The sequence below is a fragment of the Gorilla gorilla genome, chromosome 15 (genome assembly GCF_029281585.2).
Source record: "Gorilla gorilla gorilla isolate KB3781 chromosome 15, NHGRI_mGorGor1-v2.1_pri, whole genome shotgun sequence".
Lineage (NCBI taxonomy): Eukaryota > Metazoa > Chordata > Mammalia > Primates > Hominidae > Gorilla > Gorilla gorilla.
In genome coordinates this window covers 34,498,139-34,525,346 of record NC_073239.2, presented here as the reverse complement: position 1 = coordinate 34,525,346, position 27,208 = coordinate 34,498,139, and the positions used below count along the sequence as shown (strand labels likewise).

Genomic DNA, 27,208 nt, shown 5'->3' with positions numbered 1-27,208 from the left:
GCATTATCATGCATACATAAGAACCATGAATGTGACATTACTTGGAAAAGGGGCCTCTGTAAATATAATTAAAATTGAGTCACGGAGCCAACCCAGAGTCAACATAGAAGGGAAATACACAAGGGCATGAATATCAGAAGCAGGATTTTGGGGGCATCTTTGGATACTAACTCCCACAAGAGCTAACTAAGTAAACATATTCCTATGCCAGATAGATATCAGAGTGCTAATGAAGCATAACACATGACCTTGATAATCCAGTAATTATCAAGGTCATGTCAATTTGAACTTCCAAATACTGCTTGTATCTGTTTCTCTATTTCTATATTGCTTACTGCTTTCCTAATTTAGGCATTCAGCACCTCTCACTTGGATGATTGCAATGGCTTCCTAATTGTCTTCCTGCCTCTATTCTCAACTCTTTGAATCTAACTGCTACATGGCAACTAGAGTTATTATAAAATGTATCTAATAAGATCACTTCCTGCCTCCCTTTGGGTAATGAGGAACCACTAGAAGTTGTAAAGTTGAAACTCTGTATTGAAACTACAAGGCCGGCCGGGTGTGGTGGCTCATGTCCGTAATCCCAGCACTTTGGGAGGCCGAGGCAGGCGGATCATCTGAGGTCAGGAGTTGGAGACCAGCCTGACCAACATGGCGAAACCCCGTCTCTCCTAAAAATACAAAAATTTGCCAGGCGTGGTGGCATGCTCCTGTAATCCCAGCTACTCAAGAGGCTGAGACAGGAGAATTGCTTGAACCCAGGAGGCGGAGTTTGCAGTGAGCTGAGTGCACTGCACTTCAGCCTGGGTGACAAAGCAAGACTCCGTCTCAAAAAGAAACAAACAAACAAACAAACAAAAATACAAGGCCATCTACGGAATCCTATTTACCTTCTATTTTAATCTTCCATCCTTCTCTCATATATGTAATATATATATTTTTATATTATATATATTTATATATTATATATGTATATTTAAATTCTAACCCTTTATGTGAATATTAAGGGCCTTCCTAAATCTGACCTCTTTTCCCAGAATATATTTTTCCCATTGTAATATGCACACAGGTCTACCACCCTTTATGGCCCAATTCAGGCATTATTTATTTTTTATCTGAGATTTCATAGAATCTCATAGAATCTGAGATTTCATAGAATAACACTTGTAACATCTTATTATAAATATTTTTGAATCTGATCCTCTCTTACAATTGTTTTGACAAAAATATTTGCCACTGAGAGCTATTATATGTTTATATTCAATGGAAATGTTTCCTACTGGGAAATGCAGAGATTCAGTCTAAGAGTGCAGAGATTTCTTTTACTCCTTGAACCAATGCATGGCCAGCTTCCCTTCTCTTCCTTTAGTAAATTTCCACTTCCAACAACCATAAGATCTAGAGAGAGGCTACAAGACAGACCATGCTGCGAGTTGGGAAAGGGCAAGCTTGACCCGGGCGAGATTCCTCTGTCTTGGTTTATGCCTCCTATGTAAACTGCACCAGTACTGCTGCCCTGGATGAAGAGAAGAGGATTCCTAAAGCCCCCACAGGTGCTCCTTGCACACTCCTTGCTCTTCTTGAATGGGGAAGGAGTCCTTATTGCCTTAAAATTATTAGCTTTGTTTTCCTTTTGAGATCCAAATCCAATATTCCTACGAAGGAAAAAAAGCATCTCAGTGGCATGCATTTCAAAAGTTTATCTTAATTCACAAGATTTGCCATTTTTCAGCACATCCTAAAACTGCTTCTTGGTCTGTTTCCGTTTCATGCAGTAATTCAGATTTGGATTCACTTTTTACCCTACACAAAATGTTGAGATTTCCGCCATTAATACATTTACATGGCAACACTTTAAAGACATTAGATTTCTTGTAGTGGGTTGAATGATGACAGAAGATATGTTCATGTCCTAATCCCTAGAAATAGTGAATGTGGTGTTATTTGAAAAAGGGTCTTTGGGAATGTAATTGAGTTAAGAATATCAAGTTAAGATCACCCTGGATTATTCAGGTAGGCCCTAAATCCAATGACAACTGTTCTTTTAAGAAACACACGGATGAGGCCGGGCACGTTGGCTCATGCCTGTAATCCCAGCACTTTGGGAGGCCGAGGCGGGCGAATCACCTGAGGTCAGGAGTTCGAGACTAGCCTGGCCAACATGGTGAAACCCTGTCTCTACTAAAAATACAAAAATTAGCCAGGCATGGTGATGCACACCTGTAATCACAGCTACTCGGGAGGCTGAGGCAGGAGAATCGCTTGAACCTGGGAGGTGGAGGTTGCTGTGAGCCACTGCACTCCAGCCTGGGTAACAGAGTGAGACTCTGTCTCAGAAAAAAAAAGAAAAAAGAAGCACACAGATGAGAAGGCCATCTAAAGACTGCGGTAGAGGTTGCAGTTATGCAGCCATATCCAAGGGATGCCTGGAGCCACCAGAGGCTGGAAGAGATGAGGAAGGATCCTCCCCTAGAACGTTCAGAGGGAACATGGCCCTGCTGACACCTTTATTTCAGACTTCTGGCCTCTAGGGCTATAAAGAAAATAAATTTTTGTCAAGCCACCAAGTTAGTTTGCTACAGCAACCCTAGGAAAGTAGTATCTCCTAAAGGTAATATTTCTAAATAGCTACAACCAAACCTTGATTGTTTTTATAGAAGGGCACATTGTCAACCAATACCATTTGAATATGGTATTGATATGGGTCTAATATTTTAATATTTTTTGGAATATTTTAAGTTTAAATCGTCACACAGTGTATATACAAACACACACTTTTTTTTTATCATTTAATGAACACCTGAGTATCCACAATTTACCCGCTATTAGAGTAGGACATGTTGGTGAATAATAGACAAATACTTACTGAGGGCTTACCACATATCAGGAGTATACTAGTGATCCATTAGCAAACCAAAGAGACAAAATTCATTGTTTTCATAGACCCTATATTCTAGAGCAGTACTGTCCAATAGAATTTTAAAAGATAGTAAAAATGTTCTGCATCTGCATAAACACTAGCCACATACGGATACTCAGCACTTGAAATGTGGCTAGTGTGCATGAGAAACTAAATTTTAAATTTTATTTAATTTAAATTTAAGTATCCTCGTGTGGCTAGTAGCTACCACGTAAGACAGTGCATTTCTTGAAGATGATATAGAACACACCTTTAAGGTACAAAAAGGCTAACTCAGATAATCAGTAGTTATACAGGTATAAACACTGTGATAAGTGTGACTGAAGTTCTGAGGGAGTCCGCAGGTTTTTTAAGTTACTTTCTGTTTTTATCTTCCAACCTTTCCCACCACATACTGTAGATGTTTATCAGCCAGATCAGAACAGAAAGCTACTTTATCCAAGTCTTTTGTTTATGGAAGCTTTCCAATAGAAATTGATTATCTGTTAGATAAGACTTTTTTTCTAATTATATTAATGTCTTCCCTCATCACGCTGGCATGTGTAAAAGTAACATAGTGGGATGGCAGACATGATCTCTAAATTGGATAATTTACCAGGGAAATCCGGGTGACAAAAGAGAAATTTGTATTTCTTATCTTCTGTTTTGAGGTAATGGGTTGTCTAACAATAAATCACAAGTGTCTCCCACATTTATTAAAAAGTCTGTGACCTAATATGTCCCATTAAGGCACTTATAAGCATGTGCAACATGGCACAACATGATTCTTAGTGACGATGGAAGCGACAAAATGGAACTTTCTCTTTTCTTCGGATGCCCTAGTTTTAAATCACAGACTCCATTTTTAAGAGGCAAATTATTCCTCCTTAAACAATGTCACCATCAGTAAACTCTTTTCTTCCAATCCTTGACACACATACATACCACCTAAATTAGAAAGCAGCTGTATTAATAAAATAATCTGTTGTCAAATCAGCAATGTTTGAGTCCAGCCATAGGGGGGCAGCATCGGCAAACATAGACTCTCCTCTGAGACGGCGGGCAAAACAGTGTGATTGGTTTTCTCAACTTGCACTCACCTCTTTCCCTTTCTTTCCAAAATGCACACATCTACTTTCCAAAATAGACCGCAACTATTTCTATTGATCTGGAAGAAGCTGGTACCAGGCAACCCATTTAGGAGCAGTTGGATGAAGAGGAAGGAGAGGGAGATGCTACTCATCACATCAATGTTGGTCTTATGGATGCAATTGTCACGTGAGTTTGAGACGTCCCTGACTGCTTCCAGAGAATAAATCCAACAGGATAGAGAAGTATCTGCAGGCAGGGAATGGACTTTCTGTTTGAGAAACAAGAGTTAAGACAAAGGGAGAGAAACAGAGAGAAAGAGACAGAAAGGATAAAGGTTGAGGGAGATGGGAAGGGAGACGTGGACAGAAAGGGGAAAAAAGAAAAGAGGAGTGAGAGAGACCTGCGTAGCTCAGGGGCTAAATATCTAATCTGATTTTATGTGATGCTTCCCATTGTCTTTCTAAACAGAGGTGAATGGACAACAGGTAATGCAAATTCCTCAGTACCAGCATGTACAAGAAGGAGAGGACTTCACCACGTACTGCAATTCCTCAACTACTTTAAGCAATATACAGTGGTATAAGCAAAGGCCTGGTGGACATCCCGTTTTTTTGATACAGTTAGTGAAGAATGGAGAAGTGAAGAAGCAGAAAAGACTGACATTTCAGTTTGGAGAAGCAAAAAAGAACAGCTCCCTGCACATCACAGCCACCCAGACTACAGATGTAGGAACCTACTTCTGTGCAGGGCACAGTGCTCCCCAAGCACCTGCTGCCTGTCTCCAAATCTTGCCCTGGGTCTTCAGGAGCAGATCATCCTACTCTCCCCAAAGAGCAGGCGCCAGAGAAAGCCAAAGTCTACAATGTCTGTGAGGATCTCGAGCAACTCCTCCCCATGGCAGTAGGAATGCGTGTAGAAATTCACTCTGTTAAGACCTGGAAGAGTTTAGCAGTTTTAGTTCCTAAAACTTAACTACCGGTTTTCTTCTACACAGGTGTCTCAAAGAATTCTAATTGTCTTAGGAAGAATCGGTGGATTTTCACAAATTGTGATACAGATATTTATATAAAAAGTCATCTTTCAGTGCAGTGGTCCCCAACATTTTTGGCACCAGGGACCGGTTTTGTTGAAGACAATTTTTCCACGGAGCAGGGTGGGGTGATGGTTTCGGGATGAAACTGTTTACCTCAGATTATCAGGCATTAGTTAGATTATCTTAAGGAGCGAGCAGCCTAGATCCCTCGCATGCGCGGTTCGCAATAGGGTTCGGGCTCCTATGAGAATCTAATGCCACTGCTGATCTCACAGGAGGCGGAGCTCTGGCAGTAATACTCACCTGCCGCTCACTTCCTGCTCTGCGGCCAGGTTCCTAACAGGCCACAGAATCGTACAGATTCCCCGCCGCCAGGGGTTTGGGACCCCTGTTTGGGTGGTAGCAGAGGTTTCCAAGCAGTTTCTTTAAGGTTTTAGCTCAATTGTATTGCGGAAGATTTGAAAATTAAACATTTTTCATTATGTACACAAAACTTAAAAGAAGTTTACGACCAACTCCCTGAAGAGTCACCTCTGTAGAACTCAGCTGCTTCAATGCAATGCAGTCCAACATAGCATAAAGATTATGCATGCGGTAACCACCTTTCCAGAGAACTGAGTGAAAAGAGCTCTTTTTAAAATGAGGAGTTTAGACGAAACTGGAAGGTGACCCATGAAGAGATTTAGGCATGCTCTCTTTTTCACTCTTCCAACTGCAATTATATTTGCCAAGCCAAGATGAAGCTGATGATTCAAGTTCCGGTAGCCATGTTCATTGGTCTAACTACGGGGAAAAGTTAGCCATAGATTTCAAAGTGTGTTCACTGATTTGACCAATTACTTTATTTCTCAGTACTTACAAAGATTTTTATCTTGGGAAAGAGAGGATAAAAATACAACTGTATTGGAGAGTTTAAACATTAAAATCAACTGAGATTGGTCAGCTAAATGGTCAAATAAAGTTTTTGCACCTTTTTAATAAAAAGTTTTGTTGCCATAAAATTATTGTGATGAAAATTTTGTAACGGAATTAAGTTAATTTATCAAATGAACAAAGTCAAATACAAAATAGTACTATGCCACTTATAAAACAAAATAACATATGTATATAGAAAAATATGGATGGGAGCACACGCACGTTTAGGTCAATTTCTAAGAGCACCATAATTATTTAGTAGTTGTTTTCATCCATTATAACATTTCCAAGGCTATTTCAGAGTTGTGCCAAAAACAGTTATGTTAAAATTATTGTAAAAATTATTTTCTCCTCTTCTGTCATAGCCTTGGCCCTTTTGCACACGGATCCTCTCAAACTGACCTTTTTTTCGGGGGAGGGGAGGGGAAGGTGGGTCTTTCTCCCACGAAGTTTTCCTTCCTTTCTCTTTTTTTCTTTCATACGTTTTCTGTGTTTTTCTGCTACAATCATGCCAAAGTAAAAAATAATACTAATTAACAAAATCACAAGCACTAGAAAACAGACATGAATTATAAAAGGCCTCATAAATAATTCTGGAAAGATCAAAAAGTGACCTTTACAGCCAGTAGGGGAGTGATTTCATCCATCAAAACGGCTGCCAGAGATGATTCACATCAGAAGTAAAAAAACAAAAAACAAAAAACAAAAAACAAAAACACCACCTTACCAGTATAATTAGGATCTCGTTTTGATTCTTTACCAAATTTAAGGAGAGTATGGTCTGATATTTCTTGTTTTCCCTCACTGATTGTTTCTCTTTTCTTCCCAGTGTATCTTTTATTAAGCACACATGAGGGGCTGTCATCCTTTGATTCTCCAATATTTTCTGTCTGGGAGACCCCATGTACAGAGAAACAAGCGGTGGACTGACAGTTTCAATTTGATTCTAGTGTCAAATTGAAGTGTTTGGCTTCTTCCTCCAAAATCTTTCTTCATAGGATTTTTTTTTTGAAGGTTTTCTCAAAGACTACAGCTAACTACTGTACAAAAACCATCAGTAGAGTCTGCTTAAAAGACCTCCTTCAAGGTTGCAGTGAGCATGGATCGCACCACTGCACTCCAGCCTGGGTGACAGAGCGAGGCTCTGTCTCAAAAAAAAAAAAAAAAAAAAAAATGAAATAAAATAAAAGACCTCCTTCAGAAGGCATTAATCATGTCTTTCTTCCTTTTTATCTCTCTTTCTTTCCTTCCTTCATTTCTTTCTTTTTTTTCTTTCTTTCTTTCTTTTTTTGGTCACATCCAATCTGTATCTCCATGCTGTCTAGAGTGATTAGAGTGATTCTCCATCCTTTACAGCAATGGGGCGCATTAGTCCACATCTCTGCTTTTCTTGCTCACTCACAGGAGATAAGATTAAAAACAGGTAAGGATAATATTGTTTTATGAAGCAGGTATTATAATTTCAAACTTATAAAGAAAGAAATTGAAACCTCAAGATATGAAGTAACTTACATCTACTCACCTATAAGAATGGATAAAGTTCAAATATATGAGAATATCAGTACTGGTTAGGCTACACATCAGCTGGAACTCTCATACATTGTTGATAGGAAAGAGAAATGATCAGCACTTTGTAAAACAGGTTGGCAGTTCTTATAAAGTTAAACTTCACTTACAATATGATTCATCAATCCCTCTCCTACGTATTTAGCCAAGAGAAATAAAAGTTATGTTCACATAAAAATTTCCATGTGAATGTTTACAGAAGCTTAATTCATAATTACTAAAACCTGGGAACGATCAGATGTCCTTCACCTGGAGAATGGTTAAACACATTGTGGTTCATCCACATGATTGAGTACTACTCAGCAACAAAAAGAAATGAAATATTGACTCATGTGACAACATGGATGAATCTTCAACGTGTCTTGGTAAATAAAAGAAACTAAGTCCAAAGGACTACATATTGTGTGAGTTTATTTATATTATTAATACATATGGGTAGAAGCAAAACTATAAAGATAGGAAACAGATCAAAGGGTTGGTGAGAACTGTACCATAGACCTGTATACCGCAAAAACTAAATCTTACTGTGTATAAATTTTTTAATAACTAGAATGTGAATGGAACCCCAAAAGAAATAGAAAGTGTAACAAATGCTTCCAACAATATTATAGTGAATAATGTAAACACAGTGACACTGTCTTTAATGTGGAAGAAAATAACTAACCTGAATAATTTTTGAAAACAGTATTTTGAATAGATATTGTAAGACTAAAGGCAAAAGAATGGCACACAAATACCATTCTGTAGTTAATAAATTTGTTTCTCAAGGGGTATAGGTTAGCAATTCTTAAAGTAATTTATGTGAGCATTTGGATTGAACAAATGTGTATAAGTAAAATATATAATAGATCATAGATCATGAGAGCCAGATTTCTCACTGTTGGGAAAAGTAATAAATAATGAAGGGAGAAATCTATGCAGACCCAGTGGAGTTGAACTCATGTTTTTTTAAACATTCATACATATAGGTTGATACATAAATAAAATTATTAGGAGACTTGAGTGCTTTCTGATGCCCAACAGCAAAGGACAAGCCTGTGGTTACTTTATTCAATTGATTCAAAAGCCTGAAAGACTTTCAGCCAAGTAGATAAGAAATGTCTGGGAAACCTAGGTGGTCTTAATATTAGGAAAGATACAGAATTTGTGTTGTCACTATATTTAGTTCTGTCAGCGTATCTCTTTGGTTTTTGTATTGAGATATAATATGCATATAGTAAAGTGCACGAACATTCATCAAATGCTTGTGAACGTTTTAGTTATGCACATACCTGTTAATAATCCTCCACCAATCAAGATGCAGAATATTTCCACCAACCCAGAAATTATTTCATTCCTCTTTTCAATCAATACCCACCTCTAGAGATAACCACTATTTTGATTTCTGTTGCCTTAGATTAGTTTTGCTTTCTCTTGAATTTCATATTAATGAAATCATGCATTACATTTTACATGTTTCTTATGTTGAATACTGTTCCATTGTATGAATATGCCATCTTGTTCATCTACTTCTCTGGTAATAGAAATTTGTGTTGTTTCCAGTTTGGGGCTATGATGAATACAACTGCTATAAATGTTCTTATGTAAGTCTTTTTGTGGACATGTGAAATTGTTGAACATTCTTATATAAGTTTTATTGTTGTAGTAGAATCTCTGGGCCATAGGACAGGCGTATCTTTAACCTTATTGGAAACTTCCAAGCCATTTTTGAGGTTATATCATTATGGAAAGGAGTTTCAATTCTCCACAACCTTGCTAGTACTTAATATTGTTGACATGTATTTTTAAACTTTTTAATTTTGAGATTATTATAAATTCACATATGTTTTAAAAATTAAGACAGATCATATGTATCCTTTACTCAGTTTACTCCAGTGGTGTAAAACTATAGTACAATATCACAACCAGGATATTGACGCTGACTCAGTCAAGGCACAGAACATTTCTATCACCACGAGGATGCTTTCTGTTGTCCTTTTGTAGCCGTATTCACTTCCTCTCTGCTCCCATCCCCTCCTTCATCCCTAGGAACTATTAATCTGTCCTTCATTTCTATAATTTTGTAATTCCATATATGTTATATAAATGACCTTTGGGGATTGACTTTTTAAACTCAGCATACTGCTATATTTTGTGTCTTGCCAAACTTGAGAAGTTTTTGGCTTTTACTTTGATACTTTTTCAGCCCTACCCTTTTTCTTTTTTAGTACTCTGATGAAAGGAATGTTAGATATTTTGTTATAGTCCTGCAATTCCCTGAGGCTTGGTTCATTTTTTTAATCATTCTATTTTCCCTTTGTTATTCAGATTGAGTAATTTCTTCTGTTCTACCTTCCAGTTCACTAATAATTTTCTCTGTCCCCTCCATTTTGCTATTAAGCCCATCTGGTGGACTTTTTATTTCAGCTATATTTTTAAGTTCTAAAGTTTCCATTTTATATCTTGGTTCTTTTTTATGTATCTTACTTCTTTGCTGAGATTTCTATTTCCACCTGAAGCTTTCTGTTTTTTCATTTGTTTCCAGCATGTTTGTAGTTGCCCTTCGAAACATTTTCATCATGGCTGCTTTAATATCTTTGTCAGGTAATTTTACCATCACTTTCATCTCAGGGTTGGCATCTACTGATTGTCTCTTTAAAATTCTGTTTGAGATCTTCTTGGTTCTGAGTATATTGAGTGATTTTTTTTTATTGAAATCTGAACATTTGAGTGTTGTGTTTGAAGCTCTGGATCTTATTTAAAATTTTTGTTTTTTCTCCTTTTCTCTGATGCCACTCCAGCAGGGGAAGGGGAACACCGCCTTACTACCTGGTAGAGATAGAATCCAGGGTCCCCATTCAGCCTCATTGACATCAGAGGGCAGGGAGGATCATCAAACTGCCAGGTGGGGGTTGGACTTCTGGGTCCCTATGTACAGATGAGTCTTGAGAAACATGAGGGTTTGGGGCACCAACCCCCAAGCATTCAAAAATTTGTATACAACTTTTGGATCCCCCAAAACTTAACTACTGATAACCTACTGTTGACTAGAAGCCTTAGTGATAACATAAACAATCAATTAACACATATTTTATATGTTATATGTATTATATACCACATTCTTACAATAAAGTAAACTAGAGAAAAGTAAATGATATTAAGAGAATCATAAGAAAGAAAAAATATGTTTACAGTACCATACTGTATATAGCAGTTCTGTAAGTTTATGTAGTCTGTTCACAAGATGAATCATCTGTCTGAAATTGCAGGCAACTCCAACTGCAGCTGCAGCTTAATATCAAGCAATAAAGTTTTTTCTTGTAAGGTCATGACTTTTCTCTGCTTCTTGGGCGCACTTCCAGCATCACTAGTGGAATTTTGTATGTGGACCATTTCTTCTCCCCTGAATTGCATTGGCACCTTTGGAGAAAATCAAGTGATTACATATGTGTTCATCTATTTCTGGACATGATTCTGTTAAATCATCTTTTTAACAATTCTCATACCAATAGACCATTTTCTCTTAATTACTGAAGTTTCACATAAGTCTTGAAATCTGGAAATGCAATTCTTCCAACTATCCCCCACCTTTTTCTTCAAGATTGTCTAGCTTGCTATAGGATTTAAATTTCCATAGAAATTGCAAAACAGATTCTCAAACTTCTACCACAACAAATTTCTGGTAATTTGATTCAAATTTGCTGAGTTTATGATCAGGTTGAGAAAATTGATAATTTAAATATGGATTCCTTAGATTTATAAATATAGCTCTCCATTTATTTAGGTCCTCTCTAATTCCTTTTATTAATGTTTTATAATTTTCATTTTAATGAACTTTCATATCCTTAATTAAATTCATTTGTTTATTTCATTGTAAATGGCATTTTTATTTTATTTTCCAATTGCTTTTAGCTAGAATCTAGAAATACAATGGAATTTTTTTATTCAATCACTGTGCAATTCATCCATTAGTTCTAGTAGTTTCTTTACAGATTCTTTTAAATTTTTTTATATTCAAATTATGTTATCTATGCAGAAGAAGAGTTTTACTTATTCCTTTCCCAAACGTATGCATTTTATTTTCTTTCCTGACTTGATGCCAGTTATTCCAATGCGATAATACATGGAAGTGTGATAATGTGTCTTGTTCCTAACCTCAGAGAAAAAATGTTTAGTATTTTACAATTAATTACAATGTTAGCCTTGGATATTTTCATAGATACCTTTTATTAGATTAAGGACTCTTTTCTACAGTTCTAGACTGTTGAGAGTATTCATCATGTGAGGGTATTGGCCTTGTATCAAATTCTCTTGTGTGTGTAGGTTTTGATAAATTTAAACTTTTAATAATAGATGTGTATATATTTTATGGTGGTAAATCATAAAGAAGTTAAAATAAGTTGAACTCATTATTTTGGTTTTTCATCGAGCAAAGGAGGAGAAAACCTTACCCATTATGATCTTAGAGATCATGTAATCTTCTAAAATGTAAGATACTCTGCGAATACTCAATAGATTGGACAAATACATTTTTTATTCTTTAGAGCTATGCAAAATACTTAATGGTTTTTCAATACCATTTAAAAATCACCTGTTAGTGGCCTCAATTGTCTTCCAAAAAATAAAGGCGAACAAACCAAAAGCAAAAAAGGAAATTGCATTAATTACTTTTCTTCTGCCTTTGTTAATGTAACAACATGATATAGTCCTCCCTACTTTAAGTAATTGTTTGTTTCTTCTTATGTTTTCGGCAGTACTGTCCTGTTACCTTACATCTTTATGATCTGGTACAGAGTAGGCTCTTAGTGAATATTTTTTAAATGAATGGAATATTATTACTATGACTTTTACTCCATATCTTTGTAGTTTGATTTTTCACACCCATGTTGGGGAAATTTATTGTCTATCATTGAATTTTTGCCTACGAATCTGACCCTGTGTTTACCCCTTTGTAGTCTTTTGTTCAAAATCTATTCCAGAAAACTGAAAGAGTGCACAGAGAATAATTTAAAGATTTGCTCTGCATAAGTTCTCTCAGTAAATTTGTCAGTTATGACTCATCTACTCATTCATGAAACAAGTAATTATTGAGTGCTTATTCTGTGCCAATATCTCTCTTTTTTTTTTTTTTTTTTTTTTTGAGACAGAGTCTTGCTCTGTCGCCCCGGCTGGAGTGCAATCGCACAATCTCAGCTCACTGCAACCTCCGCCTCCCGGGTTCAAGCAATTCTCCTGCCTCAGCCTCCCAAGTAGCTGGGACAACAGGCACGTGCCACCACGCCCGGCTAATTTTTTGTATTTTTAGTAGAGACAGGGTTTCACCGTGTTAGCCAGGATGATCTCGATCTCCTGACCTCATGATCTGCCTTCCTTGGCCTCCCAAAGTGCTGGGATTACAGGCGTGAGCCACCATGCCAGGCCGCCAATATCTCTTATAAACACTGAATAGTATGGGCTTTTGAACTATCCTTTAATTATGGGAAGATTAGAAACAAAAGAAAAATTAACTCCAAGTCAGCAATTGAGAATTATAATGGGAATATTATTGAAATAACAAAGTAATTTAAAAAATAGTTAAAACCTTTCTTGGAGTGTTAGAGGACTGATAAAACAAAGATGAGTACAGAGGTATTAAAACTAAGATACCTACCTTCAAACCTGATAAAAGAGTCAGAAGATTGCTGGCTGACTTTTTGCCTGATTATAGCTACACAGTTCATTCAGTCAGTCAGTCACAAGAGGGGGCTGCTTCACCTTAAAACTCAGGTTTCTTTCTTGCAGAAGGGACGCTAAGCTTATGTTTTCCACTAAAGTTCCACAGAAAACAGGAAAAAAAAAGATACACTTTTATCCTCTTTAGACAAATTATACTTTATGATCTCTTATTAAGTGTGTTATGGTTTCAGAAGTTCTGGGGCCCTTACACTGATGGACTAAGTCTTTTCAGAGCACCTCCCTTAACACTGCTTTCTCCAAGTTTCACTTCCCTAATCATCTCTTACCTCCCCTATTCCTTACACCTTTTTCTTCCTTTCCTTTATCTATTCTTACCACCACCACCCCAACCTTCTTTGCTTTTCCTGGTCTCTTTTCTTTCCGCCTCAGTGTCCTTGGTGCACACAGTAGGCATAAGCATGGGCATAGAAATTAGGAAATGAACATGAAGGCCATGAGTTTAAGGTGGATGAGAGCCAGCACCATTTATGTCATTAGTCACTATATCAAGAACAGATGTATTGAGAAATGGCTACTTAGACAACAGTCGACACATGATTCCAGGGACCTCTATAGAAAACCCGAGTTTGGGGAGACTTAGCTTTCAGTGTCAATGTTATTAATTTTTATTTTCCCCCTGAGCACATCACTTCCTACTTTTGAACCTCACTTCCATTTTCTAGAATGTAGATGGGAATTTCCAACTCCTTACAACACAGAGCTCACTATAGGCTTCTGGGATTTAATGACACTTTCCACAAGCTCCATGGAGCAGAGGAAACTTTATTTGGTACACTGAGGAAGAAATGATGGAAGAAAAGGTCTGGATAGATACATCCTTATGATCAGTTTTCCTCATTCTGTGCCAGGCTCTTAGACTTTAAACCTCATAAATGATTTCAGTAGACACCCCCTGAGTTGAGGATGTCTGGTTGATATCCTCACCGTCTTCTCAGGAACATGACTAAACCTGGGGAGGAAGACATAGAAAAGCAACTGCTCTGTCATTGGCTGACAAGATCCTGACAACAACACAATGAGAGCTGCACTCCTTGCAAGTCTTTACTAGTAGCTGTTGCTTCTGTTCTCTGGAAATTCTTTAAATCTAGAATCAGACACAAAAACTGAACTCTGGGTCCACAATCCTCATTTGTCCTTGAAGTATGAGGCTGGTGGCAAGAGTAACTGTGTTTCTGACCTTTGGTAAGTGCTCTGTGTCTACCTAGGGAGGGCTTCTGAGGACAAGGGACCCCGAAGGGTGGTTTGCCCTCTATGCTCCCTGTGCTTTATCCAGCATACTAGATATGACTGAGAACTGTTCTGTGCATTTGTCTAGGAAGTACATACATCTACATACCAGGCTAGATCATAACCATAATCCCAGAAGAGCCCTTGGCAGTATTCGGTTTTAAGAAATCTATGGGTTTACTAAGTCAAGCGCCCATGGAATACAGCCTAGAGGGTCTCTGATTATTGGCATGTATCTTTGGTCTTTATAATTAACAGCAATGATATTTTTTGTGTTCTTGCAGGACATAAAAGTTTTGGAATGTTAAGGGAGTGTTGTATCCTTGATCCATAGAATTACATTGGTTTGAGAGTCATGAGCTAATCTGATTTTCTTGACCCCTTAGGAACTATAATTGATGCTAAGACCACCCAGCCTACCTCCATGGATTGCGCTGAAGGAAGAGCTGCAAACCTGCCTTGTAATCACTCTACCATCAGTGGAAATGAGTATGTGTATTGGTATCGACAGATTCACTCCCAAGGGCCACAGTATATCATTCATGGTCTAAAAAACAATGAAACCAATGAAATGGCCTCTCTGATCATCACCGAAGACAGAAAGTCCAGCACCTTGATCCTGCCCCACGCTACGCTGAGAGACACTGCTGTGTACTATTGCATCGTCAGAGTCGCACACTGGGACAGATGGGGCTGCACCTGTGCAATATCTCCCTGGTGGCAAGTGAGGAGGAGGGTAACATTCATCTAGAACCAAATGTCGATAGGAGTCCAAAAGTAACAAGAAAAGAGGAAAAGGAAGGGAAGGAGAGAAGGAGGAAAATAGGTAAAGTAAATAAGGGAGATACTATGAAGGGTAAAAAGATAGGAATAAGAACTTTATTGTTGATGCGGCTGAGAAAAATGATAAAGAGGCTGTGAATCATAATTTGAACATAGCAATAAAACGAAGAGGGTTAAGAATTTTCAAGACTCTTCTTCATGTCAAAAAAAATTCATTTCAGTTTGTTAGTAAAAATGAATGCATAAGGAAAATCAAAATAATTCTGCTTGTCCCAAAGGCTTTTCCGGATCCAGGGGCAAGTCCTAGCTTTGAAATGCATGCTGTTATAGTTGTTCCAATTACCAGAAACAAGTTGATGTTTCTGCAAGAAAAATCTGAAATGTTCTTTCTTACTAGTGCAGTAACACTAGTTACTAGAGCATGCATATTTGTGATGAAGGTTTTTCTTTTTGGAAAGAAACAAAAATCAAATGAATATTAATTTGTTTTTATTTTTCTTGAAGTCTTGAATCTTTAAATAGTCTTCATCACGTTTTATTTCCTAAGCAGCACACAAATCCATCTCACCATAAATGACTCAGATAAAGCAAAAGCGGAAGACTTAGCTGCATTTCCTCATTCTTCCCTATCTCACACCACTCTTTTCAAAGAACACTAGCTTTGACAGTTTAAGGTATACCACGATAGCCAGTTTAATTTCAGTTATCTATCTTTGCATATAACTTTATGCAATCACACACAGACTTACATACATACACACAGTTTTGTCATGTAAATTGGATTTATTAGATTTTTTAACTTTCCATTTATTTTTCATTTAATAAATTGTCCTAGAGATCTTTCTATATCAATAGAGAAGTTCACTTTATTCTTTTTGGTGCTTATTTAGTACTTTGAGACATTCCATCATATAATTGCTTTTCTGTTGATGCATATTTGTTCCTATTGCCTCACTGTCATAAAGAACGTTGTGTTCTACATCTTTATAGATTCACCTTAGTTTGTGTGTATGTGGAAGTGTTTATTTTAATGAGATTTCCGAAACTGAAATTACTATGTCAAAGGGAAGGTGCATTTAAAATTTTTGGAGAAAGTGGCAATTTGCCCTCCTAATGATGTAACTACACTGTATATAATACATATATATGTATTATTATACACATAATGTATCCATTATAACTATTATATAATTAATAAATATAATATATATAATGTGTTAAATAGCTTCCAACCAACAGTAGGTGAAAGAACTCATTTTATGTTTTTATAAAAATTGAGAATTACTAACGGCTTTTATTTTTATTTTACTTAATTATTCTATTTATTTATTTTGAGTCTGGGTCTCACTCTTGTCACCCAGGCTGGAGTGCAGTGGCCGGATCTCGGTTCACTGCAACCTTCACCTCCAAAACTCAAGCAATCCTCCCACCTCAGCCTCCTGACTAGCTGGGACTACAGGTACACACCATCACTCCTGGCTACTTTTTGTAGAGACAGGATCTTGCCATGTTGCCCAGTCTGGTCTCAAACTCCTGAGCTCAAGAGATCTGCCAGCCTTGGCCTCTCAGAGTGCTGGGATTATAGGTATGATCCACCGCACCCAGTCCAGTTTTTAATAATCCAAAGATATATTATCTTTAGTCATTTTCCTGATTCATAGTGTTTTTGAGCAACTTTTTTCTACATGTATTGGCACTTTTTCATTTGGCAATATGCTTATTCCTATCTTTTGAATATTTTTCTATTTAGTTGTCTTCTTTTCTCTTTTTATTCGTAAGAATTAGTTTCATGCCTTAAATAATACATTATTTGTTTGAATATTTTATTCTAACATTACCTTTTTATTGCTTATTTCTAATATAATTTTAAATTTTTACATATTTTAACCTATCAAGTATTCCTTTCCTTTAGGCCTTGAAGGTCAATATCTTTACAGGAAATCCCTAAGTATATTACATATTTTAATATTTATTACCATTTGGTTGAGAATTATTTTGAGATGTATGTTACAGATTAGAAAACTGAGTCTCAAAGAGATTTAAAAACCTGCTAATATTCACAGTATTAATAAGTTAGCATCAACTTTAAATTTATTTTTAAACCTGAGATTGTCTAACACTAAAATCTGAACACACATTGTTTAACCTCATCTTACTGGAAGCAATCATAAGAAGAAAACCCCAAAATAATGAATCAAATAAAGCATCAGTGGAATGGATTATAGTAGCCATCTAAGACACATGTTAGAGCAAAAGGTCCGGAATGTTAGGGTAGAAATTGCGAGTTATGAGTTGAGAAAATCAATGGTCCTTAATCGTATAGAAAGGTAATGCTAGTCCCCTAAACATTCAAATAGCAGTCAAAATGTGTGTTTTGATTGTGGAAGAATTCTAACGCATCCTCAGCTCTTTATTAGCCGTACGTTTCCCAGGCAGAATGGATATTGAAGAAATTAGAACATAAAGCAAAGGAAGTAGGAAAGAGGAGTTTGATCCTGGATCTGAGTGGCTTCCAATTATTCTTGGAAACTTCACACAGATTGAGGAATTTTTCTGGTCCATAGAATGGGAAGATAAATGTAAATTACTATGATGATCATACTTGGAAATTGCTTTGATTCCATGAGTGAAAGATAAGGGAACAGATATCTACACACAAATCTTAGAAAGTGCACTGAGATGTGCTGGTAGCAGTTTCCAAAGATTGACATATCACTTTCAACGTCCTTACAGTCACTTTGTTCACACTCCTTTTCTCTTTCACACAGTCTTTAATCTCATTTACCTTTTGTTTAACACCATCCTCTACTCTCCTGTATTTGAACACACAAAAGTTTGAAGCCTGTATTTTTGGTTTTTATTCACTGAAGCATCCTCTGTATCTAGGACAGTGCCTGGCAAATAGTAAGTACTCAGAAAATATTTACTGAACATATATATTTAGTTATAATTGAAAATTTTTACTGGCAAATACTAAGGATACAATAAAATACTAGGGACATGAGTTAGATTCGCTATGAGGATACATGAGCCATTCAGTGAGAAGCCCGAACTCATCAACTTTAAAGACCATTAATTTGAATCCCCTTTAGCCATTAACTCCCATAGCCACCATCTAGACAGGTCTTATGATAATGTTCTGCTCCACCTCTGAAATCTTACCTGCAGTCTAAAACCTCCCGCCCTGAGATTCTCACCCTCAGTTACTCTCACTGTACTTGTTCTTTGACTATATTTGGACATTTAGTCCCTTGACACCTTTCTTTTTTTTTTTTAATTTAACTTTTGTTTTAAGTTCGGGGTATTGAACTTAAAATAGGTTTGTTATACAGGTAAACTTGTGCAGGTTTGTTATATAGGTAATTCTGTGTCATGCGGGTTTCTTATACAGATTATTTTGTCATCCAGGCATTAAACCTAGTACTTATTTGTTATTTTTCCTGATCCTATTCCTGCTCCCACCCTCCACCCTCAAGTAGGCCCCAGTGTGTGTGTTTTCCCTCTTTGTGTCCATGAGTTCTCATCACTTCATTCCCACTTATAAAAGAGAATGTGCGGTATTTGGTTTTCTGTTCCTGTGTTAGTTTGCTGAGAATAATGGCCTCCAGCTCCACCCATGTTCCAGTAAAGGACATAATCTCATTTCTTTTTATGGCTGTGTAGGATTCCATGGTGTATATATTACCACATTTTCTTTATCTAGTCTTTGATGGGCATTTAGGTTGATTCCATGTCTTTGCTATTGTGAACAGTGCTGCACTGAACATACACATCCATGTGTCTTCATGATAGAATGACTTATATTCCTTTGGGTATATACCCAGAAATGGTATTGCTGGGTCAAATGGTATTTCTGTTTTTCGATCTTCAAGGAATTGGCATACTGTCTTCCACAGTGGTTGAACTAATTTACATTCCCACCAACAGTATATAAGTGTTCCTTTTTCTCTGCAATATTGCTAGCATCTGTTGTTTTTTGACTTTTTACTCATAGCCATTCTGACTGGTGTGAGATGGAATCTCTTTGTGGTTTTAACTTCCATTTCTCTAACGATCAGTGAAGTTGAGCTTTTTTTCGTATTATTGTTGACTGCATGTATAAGACATACATGTAAGACATACATGCAGCCAACAATAATAACTTCTTTTGAAAAGTGTCTGTTCATGTCCTTTGCTCACTTTTTGTTGGGATTTTTTCTTCTTGTAAATTTGTTTAAGTTCCTTATAGATGCTGAATATTAGACTTTTGTCTGATGCCTAGTTTGCAAAAATTTTCTTCCATTCTGTAGGTTGTCTGTTCACTCTGTAGTTTCTTTTGCTGTTTAGAAGCTGTTTAGTTTAATTAGATCCTATTTGTCAATTTTTGCTTTTGTTGCAATTGCATTTAGTGTCTTCGTCATGAAATTTTTGCCCCTTTCTATGTCCAGAATGGTATTGCTAGGTTGTCTTCTAAGGTTTTTATACTTTTGGGTTTTACATTTAAGTCTTTAATCCATCTTGACTTAGTTTTTGTAGACAGTGTAAGGAAGGGGTCCCATTTCAATCTTCTGATTTGTCTAGTCAGTTATCCCAACACCATTTGTTGAATAGGGAATCCTTTCCCCATTGCTTGTTTTTGTCAGCTTTGTCAAAGATCAGATAGTTGTAGATGGGCAGCCTTATTCCTGAGTTCCCTATTCTGTTCCATTGGTCTATGTATATATTTTTGTACCAGTGCCATGCTGTTTTGGTTACTGTAGCCTTTGTTCCCCTTTATTTTCACCTTATTTCTCAGAAGCTTCTTATCTCTTATTTTCTTACCTATAATGCTTATACTCTATTACCTGTTGCTTTCAATCTTTAGTCATTGACTATATTATTCTCATCCCAATTCTGCATCATAGCAGTGATCTAATTAATTCCCAATCATGAATCTGTATCTTCCTTATTGTAATGCATATCTTGTCTGATCAGAGTACACCGCTGCGCAGATTGGTGTCATTAAAACATACTGTTACCAGCCGGGAGCAGGGGCTCATGCCTGTAATCCCAGCACTTTGGGAGGCCAAGGTGGGTGGATCACTTGAGGCCAGGAATTTGAGACCAGCCAGGCCAACACAGCAAAACCCTGCCTCTACTAAAAATACAAAAAATTAGCCGGGCATGGTGGCACACATCTGTAATCCCAGCTATTCAGGAGGCTGAGGCAGGAGAATTGCTTGAACCTGGAAGACAGAGGTTGCAGTGAGCTGAGATCATGCCACTGCACTCCAGCCTAGACAACAGAGTGTGACTCTGTCTCAAATAAATAAATAAATAAATAAATAAATAAATAAATAAATGTTGTTACCTTCAAAACTAACTAGGCCCACAGTGTTTCCAGGAAAGTATTCTTCTTCTCTGTAATCACATCTCACTGCCATTTTTAAACTTCTCACATACCTCAGACTTCCTAACCCAGATCCTCCTCCATTCACTCTCTTGGGAGACATTTAATCTCTGTGTATAACAAGAAAAAAGATCCCATTAGAAGGTAATAGGTGTTTCACTTTCTACCTTCACACTCCAAAGTATCACTTAAATCTAAACTACTGTAATCCTTTTCTCCTTCATTTCAATAAAATTGAAAATAACTGTTTTTCCTCCTACCAAAACTTTGTCCTTCTACCCATAATCCATATTCCAATCCCATCTGTCTCCTCAAAACCTTGATCCATTGTTTATACATTCTTTCCAAAAGCATGTAAATATACCCCAATTTTTATAAACCCTACCATTACCTCTTCAACATCCTCATCCAGTTAACACCATGACTCTTTTCTCCTCTTCAGAGGATCCAGCAATCTCTAGAAGGAGATTTCTATATTCAAATGTTTTCTTCCTTGTCTCATCACAATGCCTCTTCCCACAGCAGTTGACCTTTTGCTGAAAAGACCAAAATCATGATTTTTGTGTTGTTAAAAAAATCAGTAGTTCAATAGCACAGTATGGTGACTATAGTTATCAATAATGTATTGTATATTTCAAAATAGCTAGATTTGGAATGTTGTCAACACAAGGAAATAATAAATGTTTGAAGCAATGGTTAACTCAATTACCATGATTTGATAATTACACGTTGTATGTGTGTATCAAAATGTCACATGCATTTCATAAATATGTACAATTATTACGCATCAATAAAAAATCAATAGACATTGAAAAGTTATCATCTTATAGACATTTATTTACCACTCACTCTGTTAGCCATTCATTTCTTTTTAGAATTCCTTTTTCCTTCTTTTTTAGAAATCCAGCCATTTCTGATTTGCCACTTACCTCCCTGGATACCCTTTGAGGTTTCCTTTTCTTTTTCTTTTTTTTTTTCTGAGATGGAGTCTCACTCTGTCACCCAGGCTGGAGTGCAGTGGCACGATGTTGGCTCACTACAACCTCCGCCTCCCAGGTTCAAGCGATTCTCATGTCCCAGCCTCCCAAGTAACTGGGACTATAGGCACAAGCCACCATGCCCAGCTAATTATTTGTATTTTTAGTAGAGATGGGATTTCACCATGTTGACCAGGCTGGTCTTGACTTCCTGGCCTCAGATGATCTTCCCGCCTCGGCCTCCCAAAAGGCTGGAATTACAGGAGTGAGCCAGCACGCCCAGCTTCAAGGTTTCTTTAGTACTTTTTCCACTCTCTATCCCATCAGTGTTTGGGTTCCTTGAGGATTTTTTTAAGTCCCTATTCTCTTCTAAATTTTGCTCTAAGCATTTGTCTTGGTAAAATTGCATCTAGTCTTATAGGGTAGTACTATGTCACAGATAACATAGTGGGCAAGGAACTGAGCTTGCAGTGGAAAAGAATTGGATTCTAATCCTTGCATGTCCTTGGACAAATTATTTAACTTCATAAAGACTTGATTTCCTGTCTGTTCAGTATAGATAAGATCTACTGTAAAGGGCTATAGTGTAAAATGTGCAATAGTTCTCAGTGGTCAATAATGTGGATTATTAAATCATATTGATGAGACAAACTCCAATTCTGTTGAGATAGCAGATCAGCCAGACTTGTTTTCTGAGCACTGGGGGGTCACAAGACCCTGCTGAACAAAACAGGAGCTTATCAAAACAGAATGCAGCAAAGAGAGTGGCCAAAACCAGCTAAAACCAAGATGGAGATGAAAGTGACCTCTGATTGGCCCCACTGCTCATTATACACTAATTATAATACATTTGCATGCTAAGTGAAACTCCCACCACCACCATGACAGTTTACAAATGCCATGACAATCCCCAGAAGTTACCTTATATGGCTTAAAAGGGGAGGAACCCTCAGTTTAGGGTTCCTTTTCCAGGTAATTCATGAATTTATTTATTATTTAGAATATAATCAAAAAATAGCCATATATATAGCTAGCCAACAATCCACAAGGGCTGTAACTGCTGCTGCTATTACTCTGTCTATGGAGCCACCACTTTCCTGTACTCTGTAGCTCCAATACACTTGCCTTCACTTTGCTCTGTCAGCTCACTCATGAATTCTTTCCTGTGTGAAGCCAGGAAACCTGCTGGGCTGGTTATGGGGATCACCTACATCACTATCACTTACTATGACTTGGACAAATTGAATCTTTTCTTCCATGCTTTAGTTTCCCCGTTTATAAAATGACGATGATAATACTATTTACTTCATAGGATTAAATAATATTATTTACTTTATAAGATTAAAATAGCTTCCTCATAAGCAGACCCCTGAAAACACTGTCATCAGATTATTCTGCTAAGAAATTCAAACCAAGAAAATGGAGCCCAAACCCAAAAGACTCAGTGTGTTTCCACATTTGACCTCCAGGGGGCAATGTTTCACAGACCGGAAATGTCTCTGCTAAGAAGAGTTCTGTCCTTCCTGAGCGGCTTTATCTCACAGCTCACTGAGGTGCACATTCTGAGTAGGATCAACACCAGAGTGGTTGTTGTCAAGAGAGCAGCTCTTACTAGTGGTCTCTAGGCCTTACCTAAGCAGGGAACTCTTGAATCCCAGATTTTCCTCATTATAAGGACTCACCATCCTCTGGCACATTCCTTCCCACTCAGGAGATCTTCTAGAATAGAGCTCTCAGCTTCCTCACTGCCTAGCCATGCTCTTAGTGGTCATTCTGCTGCTTGGAATGTTCTTCACACTGAGTAAGTATAATAATATTGTTTCCCTGCTCCCGTCTCCATACAAGGAACATTGTTCCAATCGGAATCTAAATAGAGACTCTGTCTCATTACAGGTAGATCTGTTCTGGTCTCACTAACAGAGTGTTGATGTTGCAGGAGGAACCAGAGCCCAGTCGGTGACCCAGCTTGATGGCCACATCACTGTCTCTGAAGAAGCCCCTCTGGAACTGAAGTGCAACTATTCCTATAGTGGAGTTCCTTCTCTCTTCTGGTATGTCCAATACTCTAGCCAAAGCCTCCAGCTTCTCCTCAAAGACCTAACAGAGGCCACCCAGGTTAAAGGCATCAAAGGTTTTGAGGCTGAATTTAAGAAGAGCGAAACCTCCTTCTACCTGAGGAAACCATCAACCCATGTGAGCGATGCTGCTGAGTACTTCTGTGCTGTGGGTGACACAGTGCCTGGGACTGCAGGAGGAGCTGAACACAAACTTCCTGAGACACTGAGGTTTTCAGGAACTCAAGGGCACAGCCTGAACTATTTGTAGCAAGGTCTCTCATTTGATGAAAGTGAGAAAGGTGGAAGAACAGAGCCATGAGGAGTGCTTGACTCCAGAGAAGAAACAGAGACTTCAACACGTTCCTTCTTTTACTACTGGGTCACATCAGACAAGACGTAGAAGAGACAGACTTCTATGACTATTCTCCTTCTGCTTGGAGATACCACACTGAAGAGGGTCAAGTTTTTTTTTTATTATACTTTAAGTTTTAGGGTACATGTAGAAGATTTTAAATTAGTGTGATCAGTACTGGACTCCTGATCCTCTCCTTCTCACTGCCAACATGCTGCTTCTATTACCTATTGTTTTTCAATCGACAGCATCTCATTCTTTCAGAATCTCTGCCCATAGCCTCAGAGTTATTTTTGACTCTTATTTTTTCTTTCACTATTCACATTGAATCCATCAAGAAATTCAGTTGGCCCTAACTAAAAGATTGACCCATAGTTTGACCACTGCTATCTCTTTGGTCAAGCCACCCTCATCTCAATGAATTACCGTAGTAGCCTTCCAAATGGTTTCCCTGCTTGTCCTCCTACAGGACATTCTTAATACAGCAGCCAATGAGATCTTTCAAATATAGATAGGTCACTCATCTGCTCCAATCCTTGCAATAGCTTCCCATTTCTCTTAGAGTAACATCAAAGTACTTACAGTGACCTGTAAGAATGCATGATCTATCTCTCGTTACATTTTTAAAACACCAACAGAAAAATAACTTTGGCAACCCTGAATTCTATACCAGTAAAAATATCGCAAAGAAATTATAGTAAAGACATTCTCGAAAGGAAAACTGAGAGAATTCGTTGTGAGCAGACCTGCTATAAACGAAGTTCTAAAGGAAGTTATTCAGGCTGAAGGGAAAGGATACCAGAGGAAAATTTGCAACTTCAAATACGAAGGAAGAACAACAGAAATAGTAAATATGTGATAAGATACAAGAAACTAGTTTTCATTTCTCTTTTACAGTCAGCTTTATTGAGGTATAAGTTATATACAAAAACTATACATATTTAATATATGCAATTTCATGAGTTTGGACATATGCATACAACCGTGAAACCATCATCACAATCAAGGCAATAGACATGTTTGTCACCTCTAAAAGTTTCCTTGTGACTCTTTGTTTTTGTTGTTATTGCTGCTGCTATTGTTGTAAGAAAAATTAACATGACATTTACCCTCAATAAATTTTCAAGTGCTCAAGCCTGTATTGTTAACTATGGACACTATGTTGTATAGCAGATCTTTAGAACTTATTTTTACATAACTAAAACTTTAAAACCATTGAACAACAACTCCCAATTTCTCCCTCCCCCCAGTCCCTGGAAACCATTATTTTATTCTCTGCTTCTATGAATTTGACTATTTCAGATACCTCAAATAAGTGTAATCATGCATTATTTGTCCATCTGTGACTGGGTTATTTCACCTAGCGTAATCTCCTCCAAGTTCAATAGTGTTGTCACAAATGGCAGGATATTCTTCTTTTTCAAGGCCGAGTAATGTTTAATTGTATGAATATACCACAATTTATTTATTTATTTGTCACTAATCTTTCTTTTCCATATCTTGCATATTGTAATACCACATGCAGAAGAATAAAATTGAACACCATACACAAAAACTTAACTCAAAATTAATTAAAGACTTAAGCATGATACCTGAAAGTGTGAAACTACTAGACGAACACGTAGAGAAAAAGCTTCATAATATTGGACTTGACAGTGATTTCTTGGGCATGACACAAAAAGCACAGACAACAAAAGCAAAAATAGACCCATGATATTACATCAAACTAAAAAGCTTCTGTACAGCAATGGAGCAATTTATGGAAAGGGAGAAATATTTGCAAACCATATATTGTTAAGTAGCTAATATACAAAATATGCAAGGAACCATAAAACTCAGTAACAACAACAACAAAAAAAAAAAGGTTTAAAATGGGCAAAAGACTCAAATAGACATTTCTCCCAAGAAGACAGACAAATAGCAAACAGGTGTATGAAAAGGTATTCAGTATCACTAATCATCAGGGAAATGCAAATCAAAACCACAATGAGATATCACCTCACAAATGTTAAGATGACCATTATTTTTTAAAAAGTTAAGTATAGGTAAGGCTGTGGCGAAACTGAAATCCTTGTACGGTGTTCTTGGGAATGTAAAATGGTGCAGCTGCTATAGAAAACATTATGGAGTTCCTCAAAAAATTATAAACAGAACTACCATATAATCCCACAACCCCACCTCTGGGTATATATCCAAGAGAATTGAAATCAGGATCTCAAATAGATATCTGTATTTCCATGTTAATTTAAGCATTATTCACAATAATTTCTCTTCTTAATTTATTTAAAATGCATAGACTGTTGAAATAAAATGTTATAAAATTCCCCGTTGGGGTTTTCAAAGTCTAAAGATGGAAGGCATCTGACAACTATAACACGAAGGAATGAGGGTAAAGTAACCTAAATACAATTTCTATATTTTTCATGAAGCAGTATAAATAAATATAAACAGATTGTGAAAGATTAAGTAGTAAGCATAGTAGTGGTAGGTAATCCTAATAGAAACCACTAAAAACGTAATACAAATAGAAATAGTCAAAAATCAAACAGATACATTATAATAGAATAATAAGAGACCAAAACAAAGGGCAGAAGTGGAAAACGAATACTGAAGTAACAGACTTAAATACAACCATATTAATAGTTACATTAAATGTAAATGGTCTAAACACAGATATTTAAAGACAGAGATTGTCAGTATGGATTTTTTTCTTAAAGAAGACCCATCTACATACGAACTGACTTTAAATACAATGACAAAGATTAAAAGTAAAAGAATGGAAAAAGAGATCCATGAAAACACTAATCAAAAGAAATCTGGAAGGGCTATATTAACATCAGACAAATGGGACTTCAGAAAAAGAAATATTAAAGAAATAAAATGAAATATTACATAATTATAAAAGGGTTGCTTCACTAAAAAAATGTTTAAAGTGCTTGTACCTACCAACAAAGCTTCAAAATATTTGAAGCTAAAATTGTTAGAACTAAAAGAAAAATAGACAAAACTGCTATTACACTTGGAGACTTAAACCCTTTGTGTTCAGTAAATAATAGAACAAGTGTTATAGTTAGAGAATCAGCAAAGATGCAGCAGACCTGCTCAACACTATTATATTGACATCTATGGAACACTCCAGTAAACAACAGAAAGAACATAAAGCCATGCTTAGAAGAAAATTTATAACAGTAAACATTTACATTAGAAAAAGAAAAAAGGCT

At 36.9% G+C, this 27,208-nt stretch overlaps 1 protein-coding gene and 1 gene segment (V, D, J or C); both read left to right on the top strand.

The window, feature by feature from the left end:
- The window catches only part of LOC101135612 (T cell receptor alpha chain MC.7.G5), a 548,557-nt gene that overhangs the window by 100,791 nt on the left and 420,558 nt on the right, over positions 1 to 27,208 (top strand). The gene's annotated exons all lie outside the window — the stretch shown is intronic.
- On the top strand, positions 23,098 to 25,537 carry LOC129526820 (T cell receptor alpha variable 8-2-like). The segment is given in 2 exon segments: positions 23,098 to 23,379; positions 23,515 to 25,537. Coding segments are annotated over 2 exon segments (435 nt in total).